Source organism: Petromyzon marinus, unplaced genomic scaffold (assembly GCF_048934315.1).
Source record: "Petromyzon marinus isolate PM22_M1 ecotype Great Lakes invasive population unplaced genomic scaffold, UKy_Petmar_22M1.pri1.0 PM_Scaffold_88, whole genome shotgun sequence".
In the NCBI taxonomy this organism is placed as follows: domain Eukaryota; kingdom Metazoa; phylum Chordata; class Hyperoartia; order Petromyzontiformes; family Petromyzontidae; genus Petromyzon; species Petromyzon marinus.
In genome coordinates this window covers 1-27,172 of record NW_027423697.1, presented here as the reverse complement: position 1 = coordinate 27,172, position 27,172 = coordinate 1, and the positions used below count along the sequence as shown (strand labels likewise).

The 27,172-nt window shown below is 52.8% G+C and overlaps 1 protein-coding gene across 1 annotated transcript; it reads right to left on the bottom strand.

Moving 5' to 3' along the window:
- Nucleotides 1-4,348: 4,348 nt before the first annotated feature.
- LOC116936989 (ADP-ribosylhydrolase ARH1-like) lies at nucleotides 4,349-27,141 on the bottom strand. The gene is made up of 3 exons (XM_076064899.1): nucleotides 26,933-27,141; nucleotides 22,088-22,392; nucleotides 4,349-8,559 (listed from the first exon to the last, which is right to left on the bottom strand). The coding sequence occupies exons 1-3, from the start codon at nucleotides 27,133-27,135 to the stop codon at nucleotides 8,393-8,395; spliced, it is 675 nt and encodes a 224-aa protein (XP_075921014.1). The 5' UTR covers nucleotides 27,136-27,141; the 3' UTR covers nucleotides 4,349-8,392.
- Nucleotides 27,142-27,172: the final 31 nt, after the last annotated feature.

Sequence of the window (27,172 nt, the reverse complement as noted above, 5' to 3'; positions counted from 1 at the left end):
GAGTGACTACACAGTGAGTGACTACACAGTGAGTGACTACACAGTGACTACACAGTGAGTGACTACACAGTGAGTGACTACACAGTGAGTGACTACACAGTGACTACACAGTGAGTGACTACACAGTGAGTGACTACACAGTGAGTACACAGTGAGTGACTACACAGTGAGTGACTACACAGTGACTACACAGTGAGTGAGTACACAGTGAGTGACTACACAGTGACTACACAGTGACTACACAGTGAGTGACTACACAGTGAGTGACTACACAGTGACTACACAGTGACTACACAGTGACTACACAGTGAGTGACTACACAGTGACTACACAGTGAGTGACTACACAGTGAGTGACTACACAGTGACTACACAGTGAGTGACTACACAGTGAGTGACTACACAGTGACTACACAGTGACTACACAGTGAGTGACTACACAGTGACTACACAGTGACTACACAGTGAGTGACTACACAGTGACTACACAGTGAGTGACTACACAGTGACTACACAGTGAGTACACAGTGAGTGACTACACAGTGCGTGACTACACAGTGAGTGACTACACAGTGAGTGACTACACAGTGAGTGACTACACAGTGAGTGACTACACAGTGAGTGACTACACAGTGAGTACACAGTGAGTGACTACACAGTGAGTGACTACACAGTGACTACACAGTGAGTGAGTACACAGTGAGTGACTACACAGTGACTACACAGTGACTACACAGTGAGTGACTACACAGTGAGTGACTACACAGTGACTACACAGTGACTACACAGTGACTACACAGTGAGTGACTACACAGTGACTACACAGTGAGTGACTACACAGTGAGTGACTACACAGTGACTACACAGTGAGTGACTACACAGTGAGTGACTACACAGTGACTACACAGTGACTACACAGTGAGTGACTACACAGTGACTACACAGTGAGTGACTACACAGTGAGTGACTACACAGTGACTACACAGTGAGTGACTACACAGTGACTACACAGTGAGTGACTACACAGTGACTACACAGTGACTACACAGTGAGTACACAGTGAGTGACTAAACAGTGAGTGACTACACAGTGAGTGACTACACAGTGACTACACAGTGAGTGACTACACAGTGAGTGACTACACAGTGACTACACAGTGAGTGACTACACAGTGACTACACAGTGAGTGACTACACAGTGAGTGACTACACAGTGACTACACAGTGACTACACAGTGAGTGACGACACAGTGACTACACAGTGACTACACAGTGAGTGACTACACAGTGACTACACAGTGACTACACAGTGAGTGACTACACAGTGAGTGACTACACAGTGACTACACAGTGAGTGACTACACAGTGAGTGACTACACAGTGACTACACAGTGAGTGACTACACAGTGACTACACAGTGACTACACAGTGAGTGACTACACAGACAGTGACTACACAGTGACTACACAGTGAGTACACAGTGAGTGACTACACAGACAGTGACTACACAGTGACTACTCAGTGAGTACACAGTGAGTGACTACACAGTGAGTGACTACACAGTGACTACACAGTGAGTGACTACACAGTGAGTGACTACACAGTGAGTGACTACACAGTGACTACACAGTGAGTGACTACACAGTGACTACACAGTGAGTGACTACACAGTGAGTGACTACACAGTGAGTGACTACACAGTGACTACACAGTGACTACACAGTGAGTGACTACACAGTGAGTGACTACACAGTGAGTGACTACACAGTGAGTACACAGTAAGTGACTACACAATGAGTGACTACACAGTGAGTGACTACACAGTGAGTGACTACACAGTGACTACACAGTGAGTGACTACACAGTGACTACACAGTGAGTGACTACACAGTGACTACACAGTGACTACACAGTGAGTGACTACACAGTGAGTGACTACACAGTGACTACACAGTGAGTGACTACACAGTGACTACACAGTGAGTGACTACACAGTGACTACACAGTGACTACACAGTGAGTGACTACAGAGTGACTACACAGTGAGTGACTACACAGTGACTACACAGTGACTACACAGTGAGTGACTACACAGTGACTACACAGTGAGTGACTACACAGTGACTACACAGTGAGTGACTACACAGTGACTACACAGTGAGTGACTACACAGTGACTACACAGTGACTACACAGTGAGTGACTACACAGTGACTACACAGTGACTACACAGTGAGTGACTACACAGTGACTACACAGTGAGTGACTACACAGTGACTACACAGTGACTACACAGTGACTACACAGTGAGTGACTACACAGTGACTACACAGTGACTACACAGTGACTACACAGTGAGTGACTACACAGTGACTACACAGTGAGTGACTACACAGTGACTACACAGTGAGTGACTACACAGTGAGTGACTACACAGTGAGTGACTACACAGCGAGTGACTACACAGTGACTACACAGTGAGTGACTACACAGTGAGTGACTACACAGTGACTATACAGTGAGTGACTACACAGTGAGTGACTACACAGCGAGTGACTACACAGTGACTACACAGTGACTACACAGTGAGTGACTACACAGTGAGTGACTACACAGTGACTACACAGTGAGTGACTACACAGTGAGTGACTACACAGTGACTACACAGTGAGTGACTACACAGTGACTACACAGTGACTACACAGTGAGTGACTACACAGACAGTGACTACACAGTGACTACACAGTGAGTACACAGTGAGTGACTACACAGACAGTGACTACACAGTGACTACTCAGTGAGTACACAGTGAGTGACTACACAGTGAGTGACTACACAGTGACTACACAGTGAGTGACTACACAGTGAGTGACTACACAGTGAGTGACTACACAGTGACTACACAGTGAGTGACTACACAGTGACTACACAGTGAGTGACTACACAGTGAGTGACTACACAGTGACTACACAGTGACTACACAGTGAGTGACTACACAGTGAGTGACTACACAGTGAGTGACTACACAGTGAGTACACAGTAAGTGACTACACAATGAGTGACTACACAGTGAGTGACTACACAGTGAGTGACTACACAGTGACTACACAGTGAGTGACTACACAGTGAGTGACTACACAGTGACTACACAGTGACTACACAGTGAGTGACTACACAGTGACTACACAGTGACTACACAGTGAGTGACTACACAGTGACTACACAGTGAGTGACTACACAGTGACTACACAGTGAGTGACTACACAGTGACTACACAGTGAGTGACTACACAGTGACTACACAGTGACTACACAGTGAGTGACTACACAGTGACTACACAGTGACTACACAGTGAGTGACTACACAGTGACTACACAGTGAGTGACTACACAGTGACTACACAGTGACTACACAGTGACTACACAGTGAGTGACTACACAGTGACTACACAGTGACTACACAGTGACTACACAGTGAGTGACTACACAGTGACTACACAGTGAGTGACTACACAGTGACTACACAGTGAGTGACTACACAGTGACTACACAGTGAGTGACTACACAGTGAGTGACTACACAGTGACTACACAGTGAGTGACTACACAGTGACTACACAGTGAGTGACTACACAGTGAGTGATTACACAGTGAGTGACTACACAGTGACTACACAGTGAGTGACTACACAGTGACTACACAGTGACTACACAGTGAGTGACTACACAGTGACTACACAGTGATTGACTACACAGTGAGTGACTACACAGTGACTACACAGTGAGTGACTACACAGTGACTACACAGTGACTACACAGTGAGTGACTACACAGTGACTACACAGTGAGTGACTACACAGTGAGTGACTACACAGTGACTACACAGTGAGTGACTACACAGTGAGTGACTACACAGTGAGTGACTACACAGTGAGTGACTACACAGTGACTACACAGTGAGTGACTACACAGTGACTACACAGTGAGTGACTACACAGTGACTACACAGTGAGTGACTACACAGTGAGTGACTACACAGTGAGTGACTACACAGTGACTACACAGTGAGTGACTACACAGTGACTACACAGTGAGTGACTACACAGTGACTACACAGTGAGTGACTACACAGTGAGTGACTACACAGTGACTACACAGTGAGTGACTACACAGTGACTACACAGTGACTACACAGTGACTACACAGTGAGTGACTACACAGTGACTACACTGTGACTACACAGTGAGTGACTACACAGTGAGTGACTACACAGTGAGTGACTACACAGTGACTACACAGTGAGTGACTACACAGTAAGTGACTACACAGTGAGTGACTACACAGTGACTACACAGTGAGTACACAGTGAGTGACTACACAGTGACTACACAGTGAGTGACTACACAGTGAGTGACTACACAGTGAGTGACTACACAGTGAGTGACTACACAGTGACTACACAGTGAGTGACTACACAGTGAGTGACTACACAGTGAGTGACTACACAGTGACTACACAGTGAGTGACTACACAGTGACTACACAGTGAGTGACTACACAGTGAGTGACTACACAGTGACTACACAGTGAGTGACTACACAGTGACTACACAGTGAGTGACTACACAGTGAGTGACTACACAGTGAGTGACTACACAGTGACTACACAGTGAGTGACTACACAGTGACTACACAGTGAGTGACTACACAGTGAGTGAGTACACAGTGAGTACACAGTGAGTGACTACACAGTGACTACACAGTGAGTGACTACACAGTGAGTGACTACACAGTGAGTGACTACACAGTGACTACACAGTGAGTGACTACACAGTGAGTGACTACACAGTGAGTGACTACACAGTGACTACACAGTGAGTGACTACACAGTGAGTGACTACACAGTGACTACACAGTGAGTGACTACACAGTGACTACACAGTGAGTGACTACACAGTGACTACACAGTGAGTGAATACACAGTGACTACACAGTGACTACACAGTGACTACACAGTGAGTGACTACACAGTGAGTGACTACACAGTGACTACACAGTGAGTGACTACACAGTGAGTGACTACACAGTGAGTGACTACACAGTGACTACACAGTGAGTGACTACACAGTGAGTGACTACACAGTGACTACACAGTGAGTGACTACACAGTGACTACACAGTGAGTGACTACACAGTGACTACACAGTGAGTGAATACACAGTGACTACACAGTGAGTGACTACACAGTGAGTGACTACACAGTGACGACACAGTGACTACACAGTGAGTGACGACACAGTGACTACACAGTGAGTGACTACACAGTGAGTGACTACACAGTGAGTGACTACACAGTGAGTGACTACACAGTGACGACACAGTGAGTGACTACACAGTGAGTGACTACACAGTGACTACACAGTGACTACACAGTGAGTGGCTACACAGTGAGTGACTACACAGTGACTACACAGTGACTACACAGTGAGTGACTACACAGTGAGTGACTACACAGTGACTACACAGTGACTACACAGTGAGTGGCTACACAGTGACTACACAGTGACTACACAGTGAGTGGCTACACAGTGACTACACAGTGACTACACAGTGACTACACAGTGACTACACAGTGAGTGACTACACAGTGAGTGACTACACAGTGACTACACAGTGAGTGACTACACAGTGACTACACAGTGAGTGACTACACAGTGAGTGACTACACAGTGACTACACAGTGAGTGACTACACAGTGAGTGACTACACAGTGACTACACAGTGAGTGACTACACAGTGACTACACAGTGACTACACAGTGAGTGACTACACAGTGACTACACAGTGAGTGACTACACAGTGAGTGACTACACAGTGACTACACAGTGAGTGACTACACAGTGAGTGACTACACAGTGACTACACAGTGAGTGACTACACAGTGAGTGACTACACAGTGACTACACAGTGAGTGACTACACAGTGACTACACAGTGAGTGACTACACAGTGAGTGACTACACACTGACTACACAGTGAGTGACTACACAGTGACTACACAGTGAGTGACTACACAGTGACTACACAGTGAGTGACTACACAGTGACTACACAGTGACTACACAGTGAGTGACTACACAGTGACTACACAGTGACTACACAGTGACTACAAAGTGAGTGACTACACAGTGAGTGACTACACAGTGACTACACAGTGACTACACAGTGACTACACAGTGACTACACAGTGAGTGACTACACAGTGAGTAACTACACAGTGAGTGACTACACAGTGACTACACAGTGAGTAACTACACAGTGACTACACAGTGAGTGACTACACAGTGAGTGACTACACAGTGAGTGAGTACACAGTGAGTGACTACACAGTGACTACTCAGTGACTACACAGTGAGTGACTACACAGTGACTACACAGTGACTACACAGTGAGTGACTACACAGTGAGTGACTACACAGTGAGTGACTACACAGTGAGTGACTACACAGTGACTACACAGTGAGTGACTACACAGTGACTACACAGTGAGTGATTACACAGTGACTACACAGTGAGTGGCTACACAGTGAGTGACTACACAGTGACTACACAGTGAGTGACTACACAGTGAGTGACTACACAGTGAGTGACTACACAGTGAGTGACTACACAGTGACTACACAGTGACTACACAGTGAGTGACTACACAGTGACTACACAGTGACTACACAGTGAGTGACTACACAGTGACTACACAGTGAGTGACTACACAGTGAGTGAGTACACAGTGACTACACAGTGAGTGACTACACAGTGAGTGACTACACAGTGACTACACAGTGACTACACAGTGAGTGACTACACAGTGACTACACAGTGACTACACAGTGACTACACAGTGAGTGACTACACAGTGACTACACAGTGAGTGACTATACAGTGACTACACAGTGACTACACAGTGACTACACAGTGAGTGACTACACAGTGACTACACAGTGAGTGACTACACAGTGAGTGACTACACAGTGACTACACAGTGACTACACAGTGAGTGACTACACAGTGACTACACAGTGAGTGACTACACAGTGAGTGACTACACAGTGACTACACAGTGAGTGACTACACAGTGAGTGACTACACAGTGAGTGACTACTCAGTGACTACACAGTGAGTGACTACACAGTGACTACACAGTGACTACACAGTGAGTGACTACACAGTGAGTGACTACACAGTGAGTGACTACACAGTGAGTGACTACACAGTGACTACACAGTGAGTGACTACACAGTGAGTGACTACACAGTGAGTACACAGTGAGTGACTACACAGTGAGTGACTACACAGTGAGTGACTACACAGTGAGTGACTACACAGTGAGTGACTACACAGTGACTACACAGTGAGTGACTACACAGTGAGTGGCTACACAGTGAGTGACTACACAGTGACTACACAGTGAGTGGCTACACAGTGAGTGACTACACAGTGACTACACAGTGAGTGACTACACAGTGAGTGACTACACAGTGAGTGACTACACAGTGAGTGACTACACAGTGACTACACAGTGACTACACAGTGAGTGACTACACAGTGACTACACAGTGACTACACAGTGAGTGACTACACAGTGACTACACAGTGAGTGACTACACAGTGAGTGACTACACAGTGACTACACAGTGAGTGACTACACAGTGACTACACAGTGAGTGACTACACAGTGACTACACAGTGACTACACAGTGAGTGACTACACAGTGAGTGACTACACAGTGACTACACAGTGAGTACACAGTGAGTACACAGTGAGTGACTACACAGTGAGTGACTACACAGTGAGTGACTACACAGTGAGTGACTACACAGTGACTACACAGTGACTACACAGTGAGTGACTACACAGTGAGTGACTACACAGTGAGTGACTACACAGTGACTACACAGTGAGTGACTACACAGTGACTACACAGTGACTACACAGTGACTACACAGTGAGTGACTACACAGTGACTACACAGTGAGTGACTACACAGTGACTACACAGTGAGTGACTACACAGTGAGTGACTACACAGTGACTACACAGTGAGTGACTACACAGTGAGTGACTACACAGTGAGTGACTACACAGTGAGTGACTACACAGTGAGTGACTACACAGTGAGTGACTACACAGTGACTACACAGTGAGTGACTACACAGTGAGTGACTACACAGTGACTACACAGTGAGTGACTACACAGTGAGTGACTACACAGTGACTACACAGTGACTACACAGTGAGTGACTACACAGTGACTACACAGTGACTACACAGTGAGTACACAGTGAGTGACTACACAGTGAGTGAGTACACAGTGAGTACACAGTGAGTGACTACACAGTGAGTGACTACTCAGCGGCTGTGTGGGGCCAGGCTAGGCGGTAGAGAGAGTCAGCTGCGTGGATGAGTCTGTCGTGATATTCGAGGTATTCGCTGTTGCCCACAGGGACCCCCTCCAGACCCCAGAGGGCCCCCCAACAGGCCCCCGCGATCACTCCGGTGCTGTCGCTGTCCCCTGCGATCACACATGGACACCGGACGGTGTGGGTAGGTGTGTGTGTACACGTGTGTGTGTGTAGCTGTGTGTGTGTGTGTGTGTACACGTGTGTGTGTAGCTGTGTGTGTGTGTAGCTGTGTGTGTGTGTACACGTGTGTGTGTGTACACGTGTGTGTGTGTGTACACGTGTGTGTGTGTGTGTGTACACGTGTGTGTGTACACGTGTGTGTGTAGCTGTGTGTGTGTGTGTGTAGCTGTGTGTATGTGTGTACACGTGTGTGTGTGTACACGTGTGTGTGTGTAGCTGTGTGTGTGTGTGTGTAGCTGTGTGTGTGTGTAGCTGTGTGTGTGTAGCTGTGTGTGTGTGTGTGTAGCTGTGTGTGTGTGTAGCTGTGTGTGTGTAGCTGTGTGTGTACACGTGTGTGTGTACACGTGTGTGTGTGTACACGTGTGTGTGTACCTGTGTGTGTGTGTGTGTACACGTGTGTGTGTACCTGTGTGTGTATACACGTGTGTGTGTAGCTGTGTGTGTGTGTAGCTGTGTGTGTGTGTAGCTGTGTGTGTGTGTAGCTGTGTGTGTGTACCTGTGTGTGTACACGTGTGTGTGTAGCTGTGTGTGTGTGTAGCTGTGTGTGTGTGTGTAGCTGTGTGTGTATGTGTAGCTGTGTGTGTGTGTAGCTGTGTGTGTGTGTAGCTGTGTGTGTAGCTGTGTGTGTGTGTGTAGCTGTGTGTGTGTGTGTGTAGCTGTGTGTGTGTGTGTAGCTGTGTGTGTGTACACGTGTGTGTGTAGCTGTGTGTGTGTGTGTACACGTGTGTGTGTGTGTGTAGCTGTGTGTGTGTACACGTGTGTGTGTAGCTGTGTGTGTGTGTGTAGCTGTGTGTGTGTGTACACGTGTGTGTGTGTGTGTACACGTGTGTGTGTAGCTGTGTGTGTGTGTGTAGCTGTGTGTGTGTGTGTGTAGCTGTGTGTGTGTGTGTGTAGCTGTGTGTGTGTGTACCTGTGTGTGTACCTGTGTGTATGTAGCTGTGTGTGTGTGTGTGTAGCTGTGTGTGTGTAGCTGTGTGTGTGTAGCTGTGTGTGTGTGTAGCTGTGTGTGTGTAGCTGTGTGTGTGTATGTGTAGCTGTGTGTGTGTGTGTAGCTGTGTGTGTGTATGTACACGTGTGTGTGTAGCTGTGTGTGTGTGTGTGTACACGTGTGTGTATGTGTACCTGTGTGTGTGTACCTGTGTGTGTGTACACGTGTGTGTGTACACGTGTGTGTGTGTAGCTGTGTGTGTGTACACTGTGTGTGTAGCTGTGTGTGTGTGTGTAGCTGTGTGTGTGTGTACCTGTGTGTGTACCTGTGTGTATGTAGCTGTGTGTGTGTGTGTAGCTGTGTGTGTGTGTGTGTGTAGCTGTGTGTGTGTGTGTGTAGCTGTGTGTGTAGCTGTGTGTGTGTAGCTGTGTGTGTGTGTAGCTGTGTGTGTGTAGCTGTGTGTGTGTGTAGCTGTGTGTGTGTGTGTAGCTGTGTGTGTGTGTGTAGCTGTGTGTGTGTGTAGCTGTGTGTGTGTGTAGCTGTGTGTGTACCTGTGTGTGTGTGTACCTGTGTGTGTGTACCTGTGTGTGTACGTGTGTGTACCTGTGTGTGTGTGTACACGTGTGTGTGTAGCTGTGTGTGTGTGTGTAGCTGTGTGTGTGTGTAGCTGTGTGTGTGTGTAGCTGTGTGTGTGTGTGTGTAGCTGTGTGTGTGTGTACCTGTGTGTGTACCTGTGTGTATGTAGCTGTGTGTGTACACGTGTGTGTGTAGCTGTGTGTGTGTGTGTACACGTGTGTGTGTAGCTGTGTGTGTGTGTAGCTGTGTGTGTGTGTGTAGCTGTGTGTGTGTAGCTGTGTGTGTGTGTACACGTGTGTGTGTACACGTGTGTGTATGTGTAGCTGTGTGTGTGTGTATGTAGCTGTGTGTGTGTAGCTGTGTGTGTGTAGCTGTGTGTGTGTGTGTGTAGCTGTGTGTGTGTGTGTAGCTGTGTGTGTGTGTACCTGTGTGTGTGTACCTGTGTGTGTGTGTGTAGCTGTGTGTGTGTACCTGTGTGTGTGTGTAGCTGTGTGTGTACCTGTGTGTGTGTGTGTGTACCTGTGTGTGTGTGTAGCTGTGTGTGTGTGTGTAGCTGTGTGTGTGTGTGTGTGTAGCTGTGTGTGTGTGTGTAGCTGTGTGTGTGTGTGTGTAGCTGTGTGTGTGTGTGTAGCTGTGTGTGTGTGTAGCTGTGTGTGTGTGTAGCTGTGTGTGTGTGTGTAGCTGTGTGTGTGTGTGTGTACACGTGTGTGTGTGTGTGTAGCTGTGTGTGTGTGTGTAGCTGTGTGTGTGTAGCTGTGTGTGTGTGTGTGTAGCTGTGTGTGTGTGTGTGTGTAGCTGTGTGTGTATGTGTAGCTGTGTGTGTGTGTAGCTGTGTGTGTGTGTGTGTACACGTGTGTGTATGTGTAGCTGTGTGTGTACACGTGTGTGTGTACCTGTGTGTGTGTGTAGCTGTGTGTGTGTGTGTAGCTGTGTGTGTAGCTGTGTGTGTGTGTGTAGCTGTGTGTGTGTGTGTAGCTGTGTGTGTGTGTGTAGCTGTGTGTGTGTGTACACGTGTGTGTGTAGCTGTGTGTGTGTGTAGCTGTGTGTGTGTGTGTAGCTGTGTGTGTATGTGTGTGTAGCTGTGTGTGTGTGTGTAGCTGTGTGTGTATGTGTGTGTAGCTGTGTGTGTGTGTGTAGCTGTGTGTGTGTACCTGTGTGTGTACCTGTGTGTATGTAGCTGTGTGTGTGTGTGTAGCTGTGTGTGTGTAGCTGTGTGTGTGTGTGTAGCTGTATGTGTGTGTGTAGCTGTGTGTGTGTGTAGCTGTGTGTGTGTGTGTAGCTGTGTGTGTGTAGCTGTGTGTGTGTAGCTGTGTGTGTGTGTGTAGCTGTGTGCGTGTGTACACGTGTGTGTGTAGCTGTGTGTGTGTGTGTACACGTGTGTGTGTGTGTAGCTGTGTGTGTGTGTGTGTAGCTGTGTGTGTGTGTGTGTAGCTGTGTGTGTGTGTAGCTGTGTGTGTGTGTACCTGTGTGTGTACCTGTGTGTGTGTAGCTGTGTGTGTGTGTACCTGTGTGTGTACCTGTGTGTGTAGGTTTGTGTACACGTGTGTGTGTACCTGTGTGTGTAGGTTTATGTACACGTGTGTGTGTACCTGTGTGTGTGTACCTGTGTGTGTACGTGTGTGTACCTGTGTGTGTACCTGTGTGTGTAGCTGTGTATGTGTGTGTACACTGTGTGTGTACCTGTGTGTGTGTGTACCTGTGTGTGTGTACCTGTGTGTGTGTGTAGCTGTGTGTGTACCTGTGTGTGTATGTTTGTGTGCCTGTGTGTACCTGTGTGTGTTTGTACCTGTGTGTGTGTACCTGTGTGTGTAGGTTTGTGTACATGTGTGTGTGTACCTGTGTGTGTACCTGTGTGTGTGTACCTGTGTGTGTACCTGTGTGTGTGTACCTGTGTGTGTACCTGTGTGTGTGTACCTGTGTGTGTACCTGTGTGTAGGTTTGTGTACCTGTGTGTGTGTGTACCTGTGTGTAGCTGTGTGTGTGTGTAGCTGTGTGTGTGTGTACCTGTGTGTGTGTACCTGTGTGTGTGTGTACCTGTATGTGTAGCTGTGTGTGTGTGTAGCTGTGTGTGTACCTGTGTGTGTGTACCTGTGTGTGTGTACCTGCGTGTGTACCTGTGTGTGTGTATACCTGTGTGTACCTGTGTGTAGGTTTGTGTACCTGTGTGTGTGTGTACCTGTGTGTGTAGCTGTGTGTGTGTGTAGCTGTGTGTGTGTGTACCTGTGTGTGTGTGTACCTGTGTGTGTGTGTACCTGTGTGTGTGTGTACCTGTGTGGGAGCGGTAGTGTAGCGGTTAGCGCGCCGCGCTATGAACCTGGCGACCCGGGTTCGATTCCCGCTCACGGCCAACACCAGTGACGATTATCTGAACCGGTCCTGGGCCTCCCCTAGGTCGACTCAGCCTCAAATGAGTACCTGGTGCGGTGGATAAAAACATTGCCACTGGGGAGACAAAGGCGGTCGGGCGTGGTGCTGGCCACCCACCCCCTCGTGTACCGTTCCGGCCTTCATAGGTGCTCGCTAACAGCACTTGCCCCTACAGTCTGTTAAGGCTATACGGGGGATCTTTGTCTTTGTCTTTGTGTGTACCTGTGTGTGTGTGTGTGTGTACCTGTGTATCTATGTGTGTGTACCTGTGTATCTATGTGTGTGTACCTGTGTATCTATGTGTGTGTACCTGTGTGTAGGTTTGTGTACCTGTGTGTGTGTACCTGTGTGTGTGTACCTGTGTGTGTGTACCTGTGTGTGTGTACCTGTGTGTGTGTACCTGTGTGTGTGTACCTGTGTGTGTAGGTTTGTGTACCTGTGTGTGTGTACTTGTGTGTGTAGGTTTGTGTACATGTGTGTGTGTGTGTGTACCTGTGTGTGTGTACCTGTGTGTGTGTACCTGTGTGTGTGTACCTGTGTGTGTACCTGTGTGTGTACCTGTGTGTGTGTACCTGTGTGTGTACCTGTGTGTGTGTGTACTTGTGTGTGTACCTGTGTGTGTGTGTACTTGTGTGTGTACCTGTGTGTGTGTGTACCTGTGTGTGTACCTGTGTGTGTACCTGTGTGTGTGTACCTGTGTGTGTACCTGTGTGTGTGTGTACCTGTGTGTATGTACCTGTGTATGTACCTGTGTGTGTACCTGTGTGTGTACCTGTGTGTGTGTGTGTACCTGTGTGTGTGTGTACCTGTGTGTGTGTGTACCTGTGTGTACTTGTGTGTGTGTACCTGTGTGTGTACCTGTGTGTGTGTGTATACCTGTGTGTGTACCTGTGTGTAGGTTTGTGTACCTGTGTGTGTGTGTGTGTACCTGTGTAGTGTAGCGGTTAGCGCGCTGCGCTATGAACCTGGCGACCCGGGTTCGATTCCTGCTCACGGCCAACACCAGTGACGATTATCTGAACCGGACCTCCCCTAGGTCGACTCAGCCTCAAATGAGTACCTGTTGCGGTGTGTAAATATCGCCACTAGGGAGACAAAGGCGGTCGGGCGTGCTGCTGGCCACCCACCCCCTCGTGTACCGTTCCGGCCTTCATAGGTGCTCGCTAACAGCACTTGCCCCTACAGTCTGTTACAGGCTATATGGGGGATCTTTGTGTTTGTCTTCGTGTAGCTGTGTGTGTGTAGCTGTGTGTGTGTGTACCTGTGTGTGTGTGTACCTGTGTGTGTGTGTACCTGTGTGTGTACCTGTGTATCAATGTCTGTGTACCTGTGTGTAGGTTTGTGTACCTGTGTGTGTGTGTGTACCTGTGTGTGTGTGTGTACCTGTGTGTGTGTGTACCTGTGTGTGTGTGTACCTGTGTGTGTGTGTACCTGTGTGTGTGTACCTGTGGCCACGGTCATTCCCTCCCTTCTCTACGCTTGCGAAACGTGGACCCCCCCTAATGGAACATCTTCGCCGGTTAGAAACATTTAGGCTGGCCTGCCTACGATCCATCCTGGGTTTAACCAGACTGGATTGTGTGAGGAGCTCACAAATCCTTGAAAGATCTGGGCAAGGTCCCATCGGTGAGCTCCTCCGGCGGGCAAGGCTGCGTTGGCTGGGTCAGCCCACCCCCCCTCTCGCCCCTTCGCACGGTACCGGTCCAGCTCCCGACATAAGGAGTGGCAGCCTCTCCTCCTGCAGCGAGCGTTCGAAAGTTCCACGTGGCCACCGGCGGCGGTGGACTGCCTTGCCGTCTCTGGAACAAACCCTCCAGGCTCTGCCAAAACGAGGGTCGTGGCCAAACTCTCTCTGGGGCCCTCCAGGACAGGCTTGGTCTGGGTGTCTGTTCTCACGTTTGTTGTTGTGGTGATTGGGTTGAAAGTGGTGTGTGTGGTGTGTGTGTGTGTGCAGAGACCCACACAGAGACCCACACAGAGAGACACACAGAGAGACACAGAGAGAGACACAGAGAGAGACACACAGAGAGACACAGAGAGACCCACACAGAGACCCACACAGAGACCCACACAGAGACCCACACAGAGACCCACACAGAGACCCACAGAGACCCACACAGAGACCCACAGAGACCCACAGAGACCCACAGAGACCCACACAGAGACCCACAGAGACCCACAGAGACACACACAGAGACCCACAGAGACCCACACAGAGACCCACACAGAGACCCACACAGAGACCCACACAGAGACCCATAGAGACCCACACAGAGACCCACAGAGACCCACAGAGACCCACACAGAGACCCACAGAGACCCACACAGAGACCCACACAGAGACCCACACAGAGACCCACACAGAGAGACACACAGAGAGACACACAGAGACACACACAGAGAGACACACAGAGACCCACACAGAGACCCATAGAGACACACAGAGACCCACACAGAGACCCACACAGAGACCCACACAGAGACCCACACAGAGACCCACACAGAGACCCACACAGAGACCCACAGAGACCCAAAGAGACCCACACAGAGACCCACAGAGACCCACACAGAGACCCACACAGAGACCCACAGAGACCCACACAGAGACCCACACCCATAGAGACCCACACAGAGACCCACACAGAGCCCCACACAGAGACCCACACAGAGACCCATAGATACCCACAGAGACCCACAGAGACCCACACAGAGACCCACACAGAGACCCACAGAGTCACACACAGAGACCCACAGAGACCCACACAGAGACCCACACAGAGACCCACAGAGACCCACACAGAGACCCACACAGAGACCCACACAGAGACCCACAGAGACCCACACAGAGACCCATAGAGACCCACAGAGCCCCACACAGAGACCCATAGAGACACACACAGAGACCCCCACAGAGACCCCCACAGAGACCCACACAGAGACCCATAGAGACCCACACAGAGACCCACAGAGACCCACACAGAGACCCACACAGAGACCCACACAGAGACCCACAGAGACCCACAGAGACCCACACAGATACCCCCACAGAGACCCACACAGAGACCCACACAGAGACCCCCACAGAGACCCACAGAGACCCACACAGAGACCCACACAGAGACCCACACAGAGACCCACACAGAGACACACACAGAGACACACACAGAGACCCACACAGAGATCCACACAGAGACCCATAGAGACCCCTACAGAGACCCACACAGAGACCCACACAGAGACCCACACAGAGACCCACACAGAGACCTACACAGAGACCCACACAGAGACCCCCACAGAGACCCACACAGAGACCCACACAGAGACCTACACAGAGACCCACAGAGACCCACACAGAGACCCACACACAGACCCACACAGAGACCCACACAGAGACCCACACAGAGACCCACACAGAGACCCACACAGAGACCCACACAGAGACCCCCACAGAGACCCACACAGAGACCCACACAGAGACCCACACAGAGACCCACACAGAGACCCACACCCATAGAGACCCACACAGAGACCCACACAGAACCCCACGCAGAGACCCACACAGAGATCCACATAGAGACCCACAGAGACCCACACAGAGACCCACACAGAGACCCACACAGAGCCCCACACAGAGACCCACACAGAGACCCACAGAGACCCATAGAGACCCACACAGAGACCCACACAGAGACCCACACAGAGATCTACAGAGACCCACAGAGACCCACACAGAGACCCACACAGAGACCCACACAGAGACCCACAGAGAGACCCACACAGAGACCCACACAGAGCCCCACACAGAGACCCACACAGAGACCCACAGAGACCCACACAGAGACCCACAGAGAGACCCACACAGAGACCCACACAGAGACCCACAGAGACCCATAGAGACCCACACAGAGACCCACACAGAGACCTACAGAGCCCCACACAGAGACCCACACAGAGACCCACAGAGCCCCACACAGAGACCCATAGAGACCCACAGAGACCCACACAGACCCACACAGAGACCCACACAGAGACCCACACAGAGACCCACACAGAGACCCACACAGAGACCCACAGAGACCCCCACAGAGACCCACACAGAGACCCACAGAGACCCACACAGAGACCCATAGAGACCCACAGAGCCCCACACAGAGACCCATAGAGACACACACAGAGACCCACAGAGACCCACACAGAGACCCATAGAGACCCACAGAGACCCACACAGAGACCCACACAGAGACCCACACAGAGACCCACACAGAGACCCACACAGAGAGACACACAGAGACCCACACAGAGACCCACACAGAGACCCACACAGAGACCCACACAGAGACCCACACAGAGACCCACACAGAGACCCACAGAGACCCACACAGAGACCCATAGAGACCCACACAGAGAGACCCCCACAGAGACCCACACAGAGACCCACACAGAGACCCACACAGAGACCCACACAGAGACCTACACAGAGACCCACAGAGACCCACACAGAGACCCATAGAGACCCACACAGAGACCCACACAGAGACCCACACAGAGACCCACAGAGACTCTTACAGAGACCCACACAGAGACCCACACAGAGACACACACAGAGACACACACAGAGACCCACACAGAGACCCACACAGAGACCCACACAGAGACCCACACAGAGACCCACAGAGACCCACACAGAGACCCATAGAGACCCACACAGAGAGACCCCCACAGAGACCCACACAGAGACCCACACAGAGACCCACACAGAGACCCACACAGAGACCTACACAGAGACCCACAGAGACCCACACAGAGACCCATAGAGACCCACACAGAGACCCACACAGAGACCCACACAGAGACCCACACAGAGCCCCACACAGAGACCCACAGAGACCCACACAGAGACCCACACAGAGACCCACACAGAGACCCCCACAGAGACCCACAGAGACCCACACAGAGACCCACACAGAGACCCACACAGAGACCCACACAGAGACACACACAGAGACACACACAGAGACCCACACAGAGATCCACACAGAGACCCATAGAGACCCCTACAGAGACCCACACAGAGACCCACACAGAGACCCACACAGAGACCCACACAGAGACCTACACAGAGACCCACACAGAGACCCCCACAGAGACCCACACAGAGACCCACACAGAGACCTACACAGAGACCCACAGAGACCCACACAGAGACCCACACACAGACCCACACAGAGACCCACACAGAGACCCACACAGAGACCCACACAGAGACCCACACAGAGACCCACACAGAGACCCCCACAGAGACCCACACAGAGACCCACACAGAGACCCACACAGAGACCCACACCCATAGAGACCCACACAGAGACCCACACAGAACCCCACGCAGAGACCCACACAGAGATCCACATAGAGACCCACAGAGACCCACACAGAGACCCACACAGAGCCCCACACAGAGACCCACACAGAGACCCACAGAGACCCATAGAGACCCACACAGAGACCCACACAGAGACCCACACAGAGATCTACAGAGACCCACAGAGACCCACACAGAGACCCACACAGAGACCCACACAGAGACCCACAGAGAGACCCACACAGAGACCCACACAGAGCCCCACACAGAGACCCACACAGAGACCCACAGAGACCCACACAGAGACCCACAGAGAGACCCACACAGAGACCCACACAGAGACCCACAGAGACCCATAGAGACCCACACAGAGACCCACACAGAGACCTACAGAGCCCCACACAGAGACCCACACAGAGACCCACAGAGCCCCACACAGAGACCCATAGAGACCCACAGAGACCCACACAGACCCACACAGAGACCCACACAGAGACCCACACAGAGACCCACACAGAGACCCACACAGAGACCCACAGGGACCCCCACAGAGACCCACACAGAGACCCACAGAGACCCACACAGAGACCCATAGAGACCCACAGAGCCCCACACAGAGACCCATAGAGACACACACAGAGACCCACAGAGACCCACACAGAGACCCATAGAGACCCACAGAGACCCACACAGAGACCCACACAGAGACCCACACAGAGACCCACACAGAGACCCACACAGAGAGACACACAGAGACCCACACAGAGACCCACACAGAGACCCACACAGAGACCCACACAGAGACCCACACAGAGACCCACACAGAGACCCACAGAGACCCACACAGAGACCCATAGAGACCCACACAGAGAGACCCCCACAGAGACCCACACAGAGACCCACACAGAGACCCACACAGAGACCCACACAGATACCTACACAGAGACCCACAGAGACCCACACAGAGACCCATAGAGACCCACACAGAGACCCACACAGAGACCCACACAGAGACCCAGAGAGACTCTTACAGAGACCCACACAGAGACCCACACAGAGACACACACAGAGACACACACAGAGACCCACACAGAGACCCACACAGAGACCCACACAGAGACCCACACAGAGACCCACATAGACCCACACAGAGACCCATAGAGACCCACACAGAGAGACCCCCACAGAGACCCACACAGATACCCACACAGAGACCCACACAGAGACCCACACAGAGACCTACACAGAGACCCACAGAGACCCACACAGAGACCCATAGAGACCCACACAGAGACCCACACAGAGACCCACACAGAGACCCACACAGAGCCCCACACAGAGACCCACAGAGACCCACACAGAGACCCACACAGAGACCCACACAGAGACCCACAGAGACCCACACAGAGACCCACACAGAGACCCACACAGAGACCCACACAGAGACCCACAGAGACCCATAGAGACCCACACAGAGACCCACAGAGACCCACACAGAGACCCACACAGAGACCCACACAGAGACCCACACAGAGACCCACACAGAGACCCACAAAGACCCACACAGAGACCCACACAGAAACCCACACAGAGACCCACACAGAGACCCACACAGAGACCCATAGAGACCCACACAGAGACCCACACAGAGACCCACACAGAGACCCACAGAGACCCACACAGAGACCCACACAGAGACCCACACAGAGACCCATAGAGACCCACACAGAGACCCACACAGAGACCCACAGAGACCCACAGAGACCCACACAGAGACCCACACAGAGACCCACACAGAGACCCACACAGAGACACACACAGAGACACACACAGAGAGACACACAGAGACCCACACAGAGACCCACACAGAGACCCACACAGAGACCCAAAGAGACCCACAGAGACCCATAGAGACCCACACAGTGACCCACACAGAGACCCACACAGAGACACACACAGAGACCCACACAGAGACCCACACAGAGACCCACAGAGCCCTACACAGAGACCCACAGAGACACACACAGAGACCCACAGAGACCCACACAGAGACCCACACACAGATCCACACAGAGACCCCCACAGAGACCCACACAGAGACCCACACAGAGACCGACACAGAGACCCACACAGAGACACACACAGAGACCCACAGAGACCCACACAGAGACCCACACAGAGACCGACACAGAGACCCACAGAGACCCATAGAGACCCACACAGAGACCCACACAGAAACCCACAGAGACCCACACAGAGACCCACAGAGACCCACACACAGACCCACACAGAGACCCATAGAGACCCACAGAGACACACACAGAGACCCACACAGAGACCCACACAGAGACCCACACAGAGACCCACAGAGACCCACACAGAGACCCTTACAGAGACCCACACAGAGACCCACACAGAGACCCACACAGAGACCCACAGAGACCCACACAGAGACCCACACACAGACCCACACAGAGACCCCCACAGAGACCCACACAGAGACCCACACAGAGACCCACACAGAGACCCCCACAGAGACCCACACAGAGACCCACACAGAGACCCACACAGAGACCCACACAGAACCCCACGCAGAGACCCACACAGAGACCCACACAGAGACCCACACAGAGACCCACAGAGACCCATAGAGACCCACACAGAGACCCACACAGAGACCCCCACAGAGACCCACACAGAGACCCACACAGAGACCCACACAGAGACCCATAGAGACCCACACAGAGACCCACACAGAGACCCACACAGAGACCCACAGAGACCCACACAGAGACCCACACAGAGCCCCACACAGAGCCCCACACAGAGACCCACACAGAGCCCCACACAGAGACCCACACAGAGACCTACAGAGACCCACAGAGACCCACACAGAGACCCACACAGAGACCCACACAGAGAGACACACACAGAGACCCACACAGAGACCCACAGAGACCCACACAGAGACCCACACAGAGCCCCACACAGAGACCCACACAGAGACCCACACAGAGACCTACAGAGACCCACAGAGACCCACACAGAGACCCACACAGAGACCCATAGAGACCCACACAGAGACCCACACAGAGACCCACACAGAGACCCACAGAGACCCACAGAGACCCACACAGAGACCCATAGAGACCCACAGAGACACACACAGAGACCCACACAGAGACCCACACAGAGACCCACACAGAGACCCACAGAGACCCACACAGAGACCCACACAGAGACCCACACAGAACCCCACGCAGAGACCCACACAGAGACCCACACAGAGACCCACACAGAGACCCACAGAGACCCATAGAGACCCACACAGAGACCCACACAGAGACCCCCACAGAGACCCACACAGAGACCCACACAGAGACCCACACAGAGACCCATAGAGACCCACACAGAGACCCACACAGAGACCCACACAGAGACCCACAGAGACCCACACAGAGACCCACACAGAGCCCCACACAGAGCCCCACACAGAGACCCACACAGAGCCCCACACAGAGACCCACACAGAGACCTACAGAGACCCACAGAGACCCACACAGAGACCCACACAGAGACCCACACAGAGAGACACACACAGAGACCCACACAGAGACCCACAGAGACCCACACAGAGACCCACACAGAGCCCCACACAGAGACCCACACAGAGACCCACACAGAGACCTACAGAGACCCACAGAGACCCACACAGAGACCCACACAGAGACCCATAGAGACCCACACAGAGACCCACACAGAGACCCACACAGAGACCCACAGAGACCCACAGAGACCCACACAGAGACCCATAGAGACCCACAGAGACACACACAGAGACCCACACAGAGACCCACACAGAGACCCACACAGAGACCCACAGAGACCCACACAGAGCCCCACACAGAGACCCATAGAGACCCACACAGAGACCCACACAGAGACCCACAGAGACCCACAGAGACCCACAGAGACCTACACAGAGACCCACAGAGACCCACACAGAGACCCACAGAGACCCATAGAGACCCACACAGAGACCCACACAGAGACCCACAGAGACCCACACAGAGACCCACACAGAGCCCCACACAGAGACCCACACAGAGACCCACAGAGACCCACACAGAGACCCACAGAGACCCACACAGAGACCCACACAGAGACCCACAGAGACCCACACAGAGACCCACACAGAGACCCCCCCCCCACGCTCCGCCCCCCTCACCTCCGTGGAACATTCCGTAGTTGCACAGCAGCTCCCAGCCCTGGGCCGTCCCCTCGGGTTCCCCCTCCGAGGTCCGACGTTCCATGCTCGGGGCGGCTCGCAGGACGGCGTCGTAGGCGATCATGGGGGCGTCATGGCCGCTGCGTCCTGCCCAGCCGTCCAGGCTCCAGGCCCGGTAGGCCTCGTCACGGCCCTCTGGGGTCCCGAGGCTCTCGGGGAACATGGCCCTTGAGGCGGTGGAGGCGGTGGTGTCGGTGGCGGAGGTGGTGGCGGTATCCTCGGCGATGTTGCGCTCCAGAAGGTATCTACGGCGGAGACAACACACACACACACTCACACACTCACTCTCATACATACACACACACTCACTCTCACACACACTCACACTCACTCACTCACTCTCACACACACTCACACACTCACTCACTCACTCTCACACACTCACACACTCACTCACTCTCACACACACTCACACACTCACTCACTCTCACACACACTCACACACTCACTCACTCTCACACACTCACTCACTCTCACACTCACACACTCACTCACACTCATACATACACACACACTCACTCACTCTCACACACACTCACACACTCACTCACTCACTCTCACACACACTCACACACTCACTCATACTCATACATACACACACACTCACTCTCACACACACTCACACACTCACTCACTCTCACACACACTCACACACTCACTCACTCTCACACACACTCACACACTCACTCATACTCATACATACACACACACTCACTCACTCTCACACACACACACTCACTCACTCTCACACACACTCACACACACTCACACACTCACTCACTCACTCTCACACACACTCACACACTCACTCACTCTCACACACACTCACACACTCACTCACACTCATACATACACACACACTCGTACACACTCAAAACAACAACAACAACCGCCATTCGCCACTAAGTGGCGGTGACGTCATCAAGACGCTTGTGCCAGGCCATGTGCACCTTGAGGCTACCACGTGAAGTGTCGAACGCCCGCTGGCAGGAGGTCACGGGGCAGACCCAGCAGGTGCCACGGGTCGAATGACCGAGATGACTGAGATGAGTAGCTGATGCACCACCTGTGCCCCCTACTGTGCCAACCTGCTGTGCTTTAGTCACCCGGCGCTCCGGTCATTGTTGTGAGCGTCGCTCCTCCGCCCTCCGTTGTTGTTGGAGGGCGACTGCCTCCAACTGCCCAGTAGCAGCGTCCTTCACGAGCCTCCTCCACAGAGGCCGATCCTGACACCGCTGGTACCGGTCATCGGCAAGTCCACTCAGCTCCACGTCCTCCTGTACCACATCACTCCATCTCTTCTCTAGCCCGTGCCGCGCCCGCTTATCCCCCTCAATCCGGCTGAACAAAAGCTGTTTCGGCATGCGGTAGCTGGGCATGCGGGCTACATGACCCAGCCAACGCAGCCTTGCCTGCTGGAGGAGCTCACCGATGGGACCTTGCCCAGATCTTTCAAGGATTTGTGAGCTCCTCACACAATCTAGCCTGCCGGTTAAACCCAGGATGGATCGTAGGCAGGCCAGCCTAAATGTTTCTAACCGGCGAAGATGTTCCATTAGGGGGGGGTCCACGTTTCGCAAGCGTAGAGAAGGGAGGGAATGACTCTGGCCGAGAAGACCTGAAGCTTGTGTGGAGCGACAGACCAGGTAGCTTCCACACAGCATTACGCAACCGATGAAAAGATATTGCCGCTCGACTGATTCGGAGTGACACCTCTGCTGTTAAACTGGAGCCAGTCATAAGCACACTGCCCAGGTATGGGACACTCTCCACTCTCTCCACAACTGCCCTATCACCAATTTGGAGTTGTGGGGGTGGAGAATCTGATGGTATAAAATACCCAGGCAGGTGCTTAGTTTTGGTGGGGCTGATGGTAAGGCCCCACCTCTTGGTGGCAAGCTCCAGTCTCAGCAGCAGCGCCTCCAACTCCTCCTCTGAGTGTTCAGCAATTACAAGATCATCGGCATATGTAAAATGGTTGACTAATAGGGAGCCATCCCTTGACTGCACCCGGGCATCGATCAGCCTCTCATTGCATCTGGAAATGCCTCCGATACAGCTATTGAAGGCTTCATGAACTACATGGTCAAAATAGATGTTAAATAATGTGGGAACCAGAGGACATCCCTGTCGCACCCCAAAGTGAGCAGGGAATGGCTCTGACTCCCAGCCACGTAGTTTTACCCGGGCCCGCTCACCATGAAGGTCCTTAATGATCGTGAGCAGAGGGTCAGGGACTCCGATAGCACGAAGAACAACCCAGAGCCCAGGCCTACTGATGATATCATAGGCCTTGTCCAGGTCAATAAAGCAGAGATGTAGGTCTTGTTGGAATTCCCTACACCTCTGCTGTAGCAGACGGACAGAAAATATGGCATCTGTGCAGGACTGCCCTTTCCTGAAACCGCATTGGGGCTCCGCAAGCCTCTCCTCAGCGTGCCTAGCAAGGCGATGTTGAATAATCCTTGCCAGGACCTTTCCCTGTACACTGAGGAGTGAGATGCCCCTGTAGTTGTTATAGTCTGTGCGGTCACCCTTCTTAAAGAGGGGGACCACCAGGGCATCCTTCCAATCCTGCGGAACCCGTCCAGGGGTCCAGATTGTTGTTATGATGTCATGTAGGGCAGTCTGTGCACAAACGCCACCCTCCCCCAGCATTTCGCTTGGGAGATCATCTCTGCCTCGTGCCTTTCCTGGTCTCAGACTCCTGATTGCCTTCAGTACTTCGTCAACAGATGGCACCTCAGCCAGCCACTCACAGGGGGTGACTTCTTCTTCCAATATTTAAGGCACCGCAGCCTCAGCAGGGTCATCCTCACTTTGTCCCACGTTGTTTTCCAGGCTGGGGGATTTCCCCTCCCCCAGGACCTTACAGAAATGCTCAGCAAATCTGCAAACCTCTTCCTGGGGGTCAGAGATTGGATCACCGTTCTTTCCCCTAATGATGGTAATAGGTGTGGCGCTGCAGGTTACTTTTTTGATGGAGTTAAAGAGCGATTTGTGATCGCCGGCCACTGAGGCAGACTCCATCTCCTCAGCAACCCACGACCACCACCCATCCTTGCAGCGCCTCACGGCTCTCCGAACCTCCGAGCGAAGGCTGCGGTAAGCCTCCTCATTCTCCGACGTGGGATGCTGTAGCCGATGACAGTGGGCCTGTCGCTTTTTCTCAGCCAGCTTGAACACCTCCTCTGTCAGCCAGAGTCTCTGGGGAGGTCTGGACCGCGTACCCAAAGCAGCCATTGCAGCTGCATGAGTCACAGTCCTAAACCTCGCCCATTTACCCTCCACATCAGGAGGAGTGGGGGACGATGCCAACCCCAGCCGCAAGCGATGATGAAATTCTAACTTGCAACTTTCATCAGCTAGCTGAGACCAGGTCAATATGGGTTTGAATGTGGTCCTGGGTGTACACCCACCACCGGAGTGGAAGAATGGCAGGCGCATATTACAGATGACTAGTCGATGGTCAGTGGGCAGATCAGCTCCACGGTAGTTCCTGGTGTCAAAGACATGGGCCCGCATCCGCTGTTCCGTCACTATGTAGTCCAGCAGATGCTTGGACCCGGCATGCATCCGTGATGTTGTGTGGATACGCCGATTCCGGAACAGCGTGTTGGTAATTACAAGCCCATGGGCTGCACAAAAGTCTAGCAGCCTCCTACCGTTGTTATTGATCTGATATGGCCCATGCCCTCCAATCACTCCAGACCAGGTGCCAGCATCATGACCAACTCGGGCATTGAAGTCACCCAACATGATGACTCTATCCCGAAGGGCCACTTTAGCCAGCACCTGTGACAGGAGGTCATAGAAGACATCTGACTCATCGGCCTTGCCTGCATCCCTCCACGGATGTTCGTCTTCGGTGGGGGCATAAGTAACCACGACCACCATTCCTCGCCTCCGGTTGATGGGAAGGCGAGCCCAAAGTAGCCTGGGGCTTACAGCTTCCCACACCTCACCGCCACGCTCCCACGCCCCATTCATTCACACCCTCACCCACCCACACCCACCCACCCCACCCACCAACCAACCCACCCACCCACCAACCCACACCCTCACCCTCACCCACACACCCACACCCACACACCCACACCCACTCACACACAACCACTGACCCACACACCCCCACCCACACACCCACACACCCACACCCACTCACACACAACCATTGACCCACACACCTCCACCCCCACCTACCCACCCACTCACCCCCACTCACCCCCACTAACCCACCCACCCACCCACTCACCCACCCACCCACCCACTCACCCCCACCCACTCACCCCCCACCCACCCACTCACCCACCCACACACCCCCACCCACACACCCACACCCACTCACGCCCACCCACTCACCCCCACTCACCCTCACTCACTCACCCCCACCCACCCACTCATCCACACACCCCCACCCCACCCCCTCCACCCCACCCCCCACCCCACCCCCCACCCCCACCCCCACACCCCCACCCCCACTCACCCCCCCACCCCCACCCCCACCCACACACTCCCACCACACACCCCCCCACCACCAACCCCCCACCCCCACCCACACACCCCCACCCACACACCCCATCCCCACCCCCCCCCACCCACACCCACACACCCCCCCACCCACACCCCACCCACACCCCACCCCACTCACCCCCCACACCCCCACCCACTCACCCCCCCACACCCACGCACCCCCACCCACTCACACACACCCACACCCACCCACAGACTCCCACCCCCCACTCCCACCCCACCCACCCCCCCCCCCCCCCCCCCCCCACCCACCTCTCCCACACCGTGACAAACTGTCCCCAGTGCTCCACCTCTCGCTCTGCGTCCGGCCCGTCCAGGGCGAGGCGGCGAGCCACGGGCAGAGCCCTCAGGGTCAAAGTTCGGCCCCACGACTCCACGGGGTCACGGCGCACCGCACACGACACCAGCAGCGCCGACGCCACGGCGCCCAGGTAGCCTAGCAACGGCGTCGTCATGACTACAGGTAGGCCTAGCAACCAGCAGCGGCGTCAT

What these genes read in the sequence shown, in the direction of transcription:
- LOC116936989 (XM_076064899.1), bottom strand. Translation starts at nt 27,135, where the DNA reads ATGACGACGCCGTTGCTAGGCTACCTGGGCGCCGTGGCGTCGGCGCTG. An exon ending in TTTGTCACGGTGTGGGAGAG is followed by an intron (nt 22,393 to 26,932) that starts GTGGGTGGGGGG and finishes TCTCCGCCGTAG; the next exon opens with ATACCTTCTGGAGCGCAACA. An exon ending in CTACGGAATGTTCCACGGAG is followed by an intron (nt 8,560 to 22,087) that starts GTGAGGGGGGCG and finishes GTGTGATCGCAG; the next exon opens with GGGACAGCGACAGCACCGGA.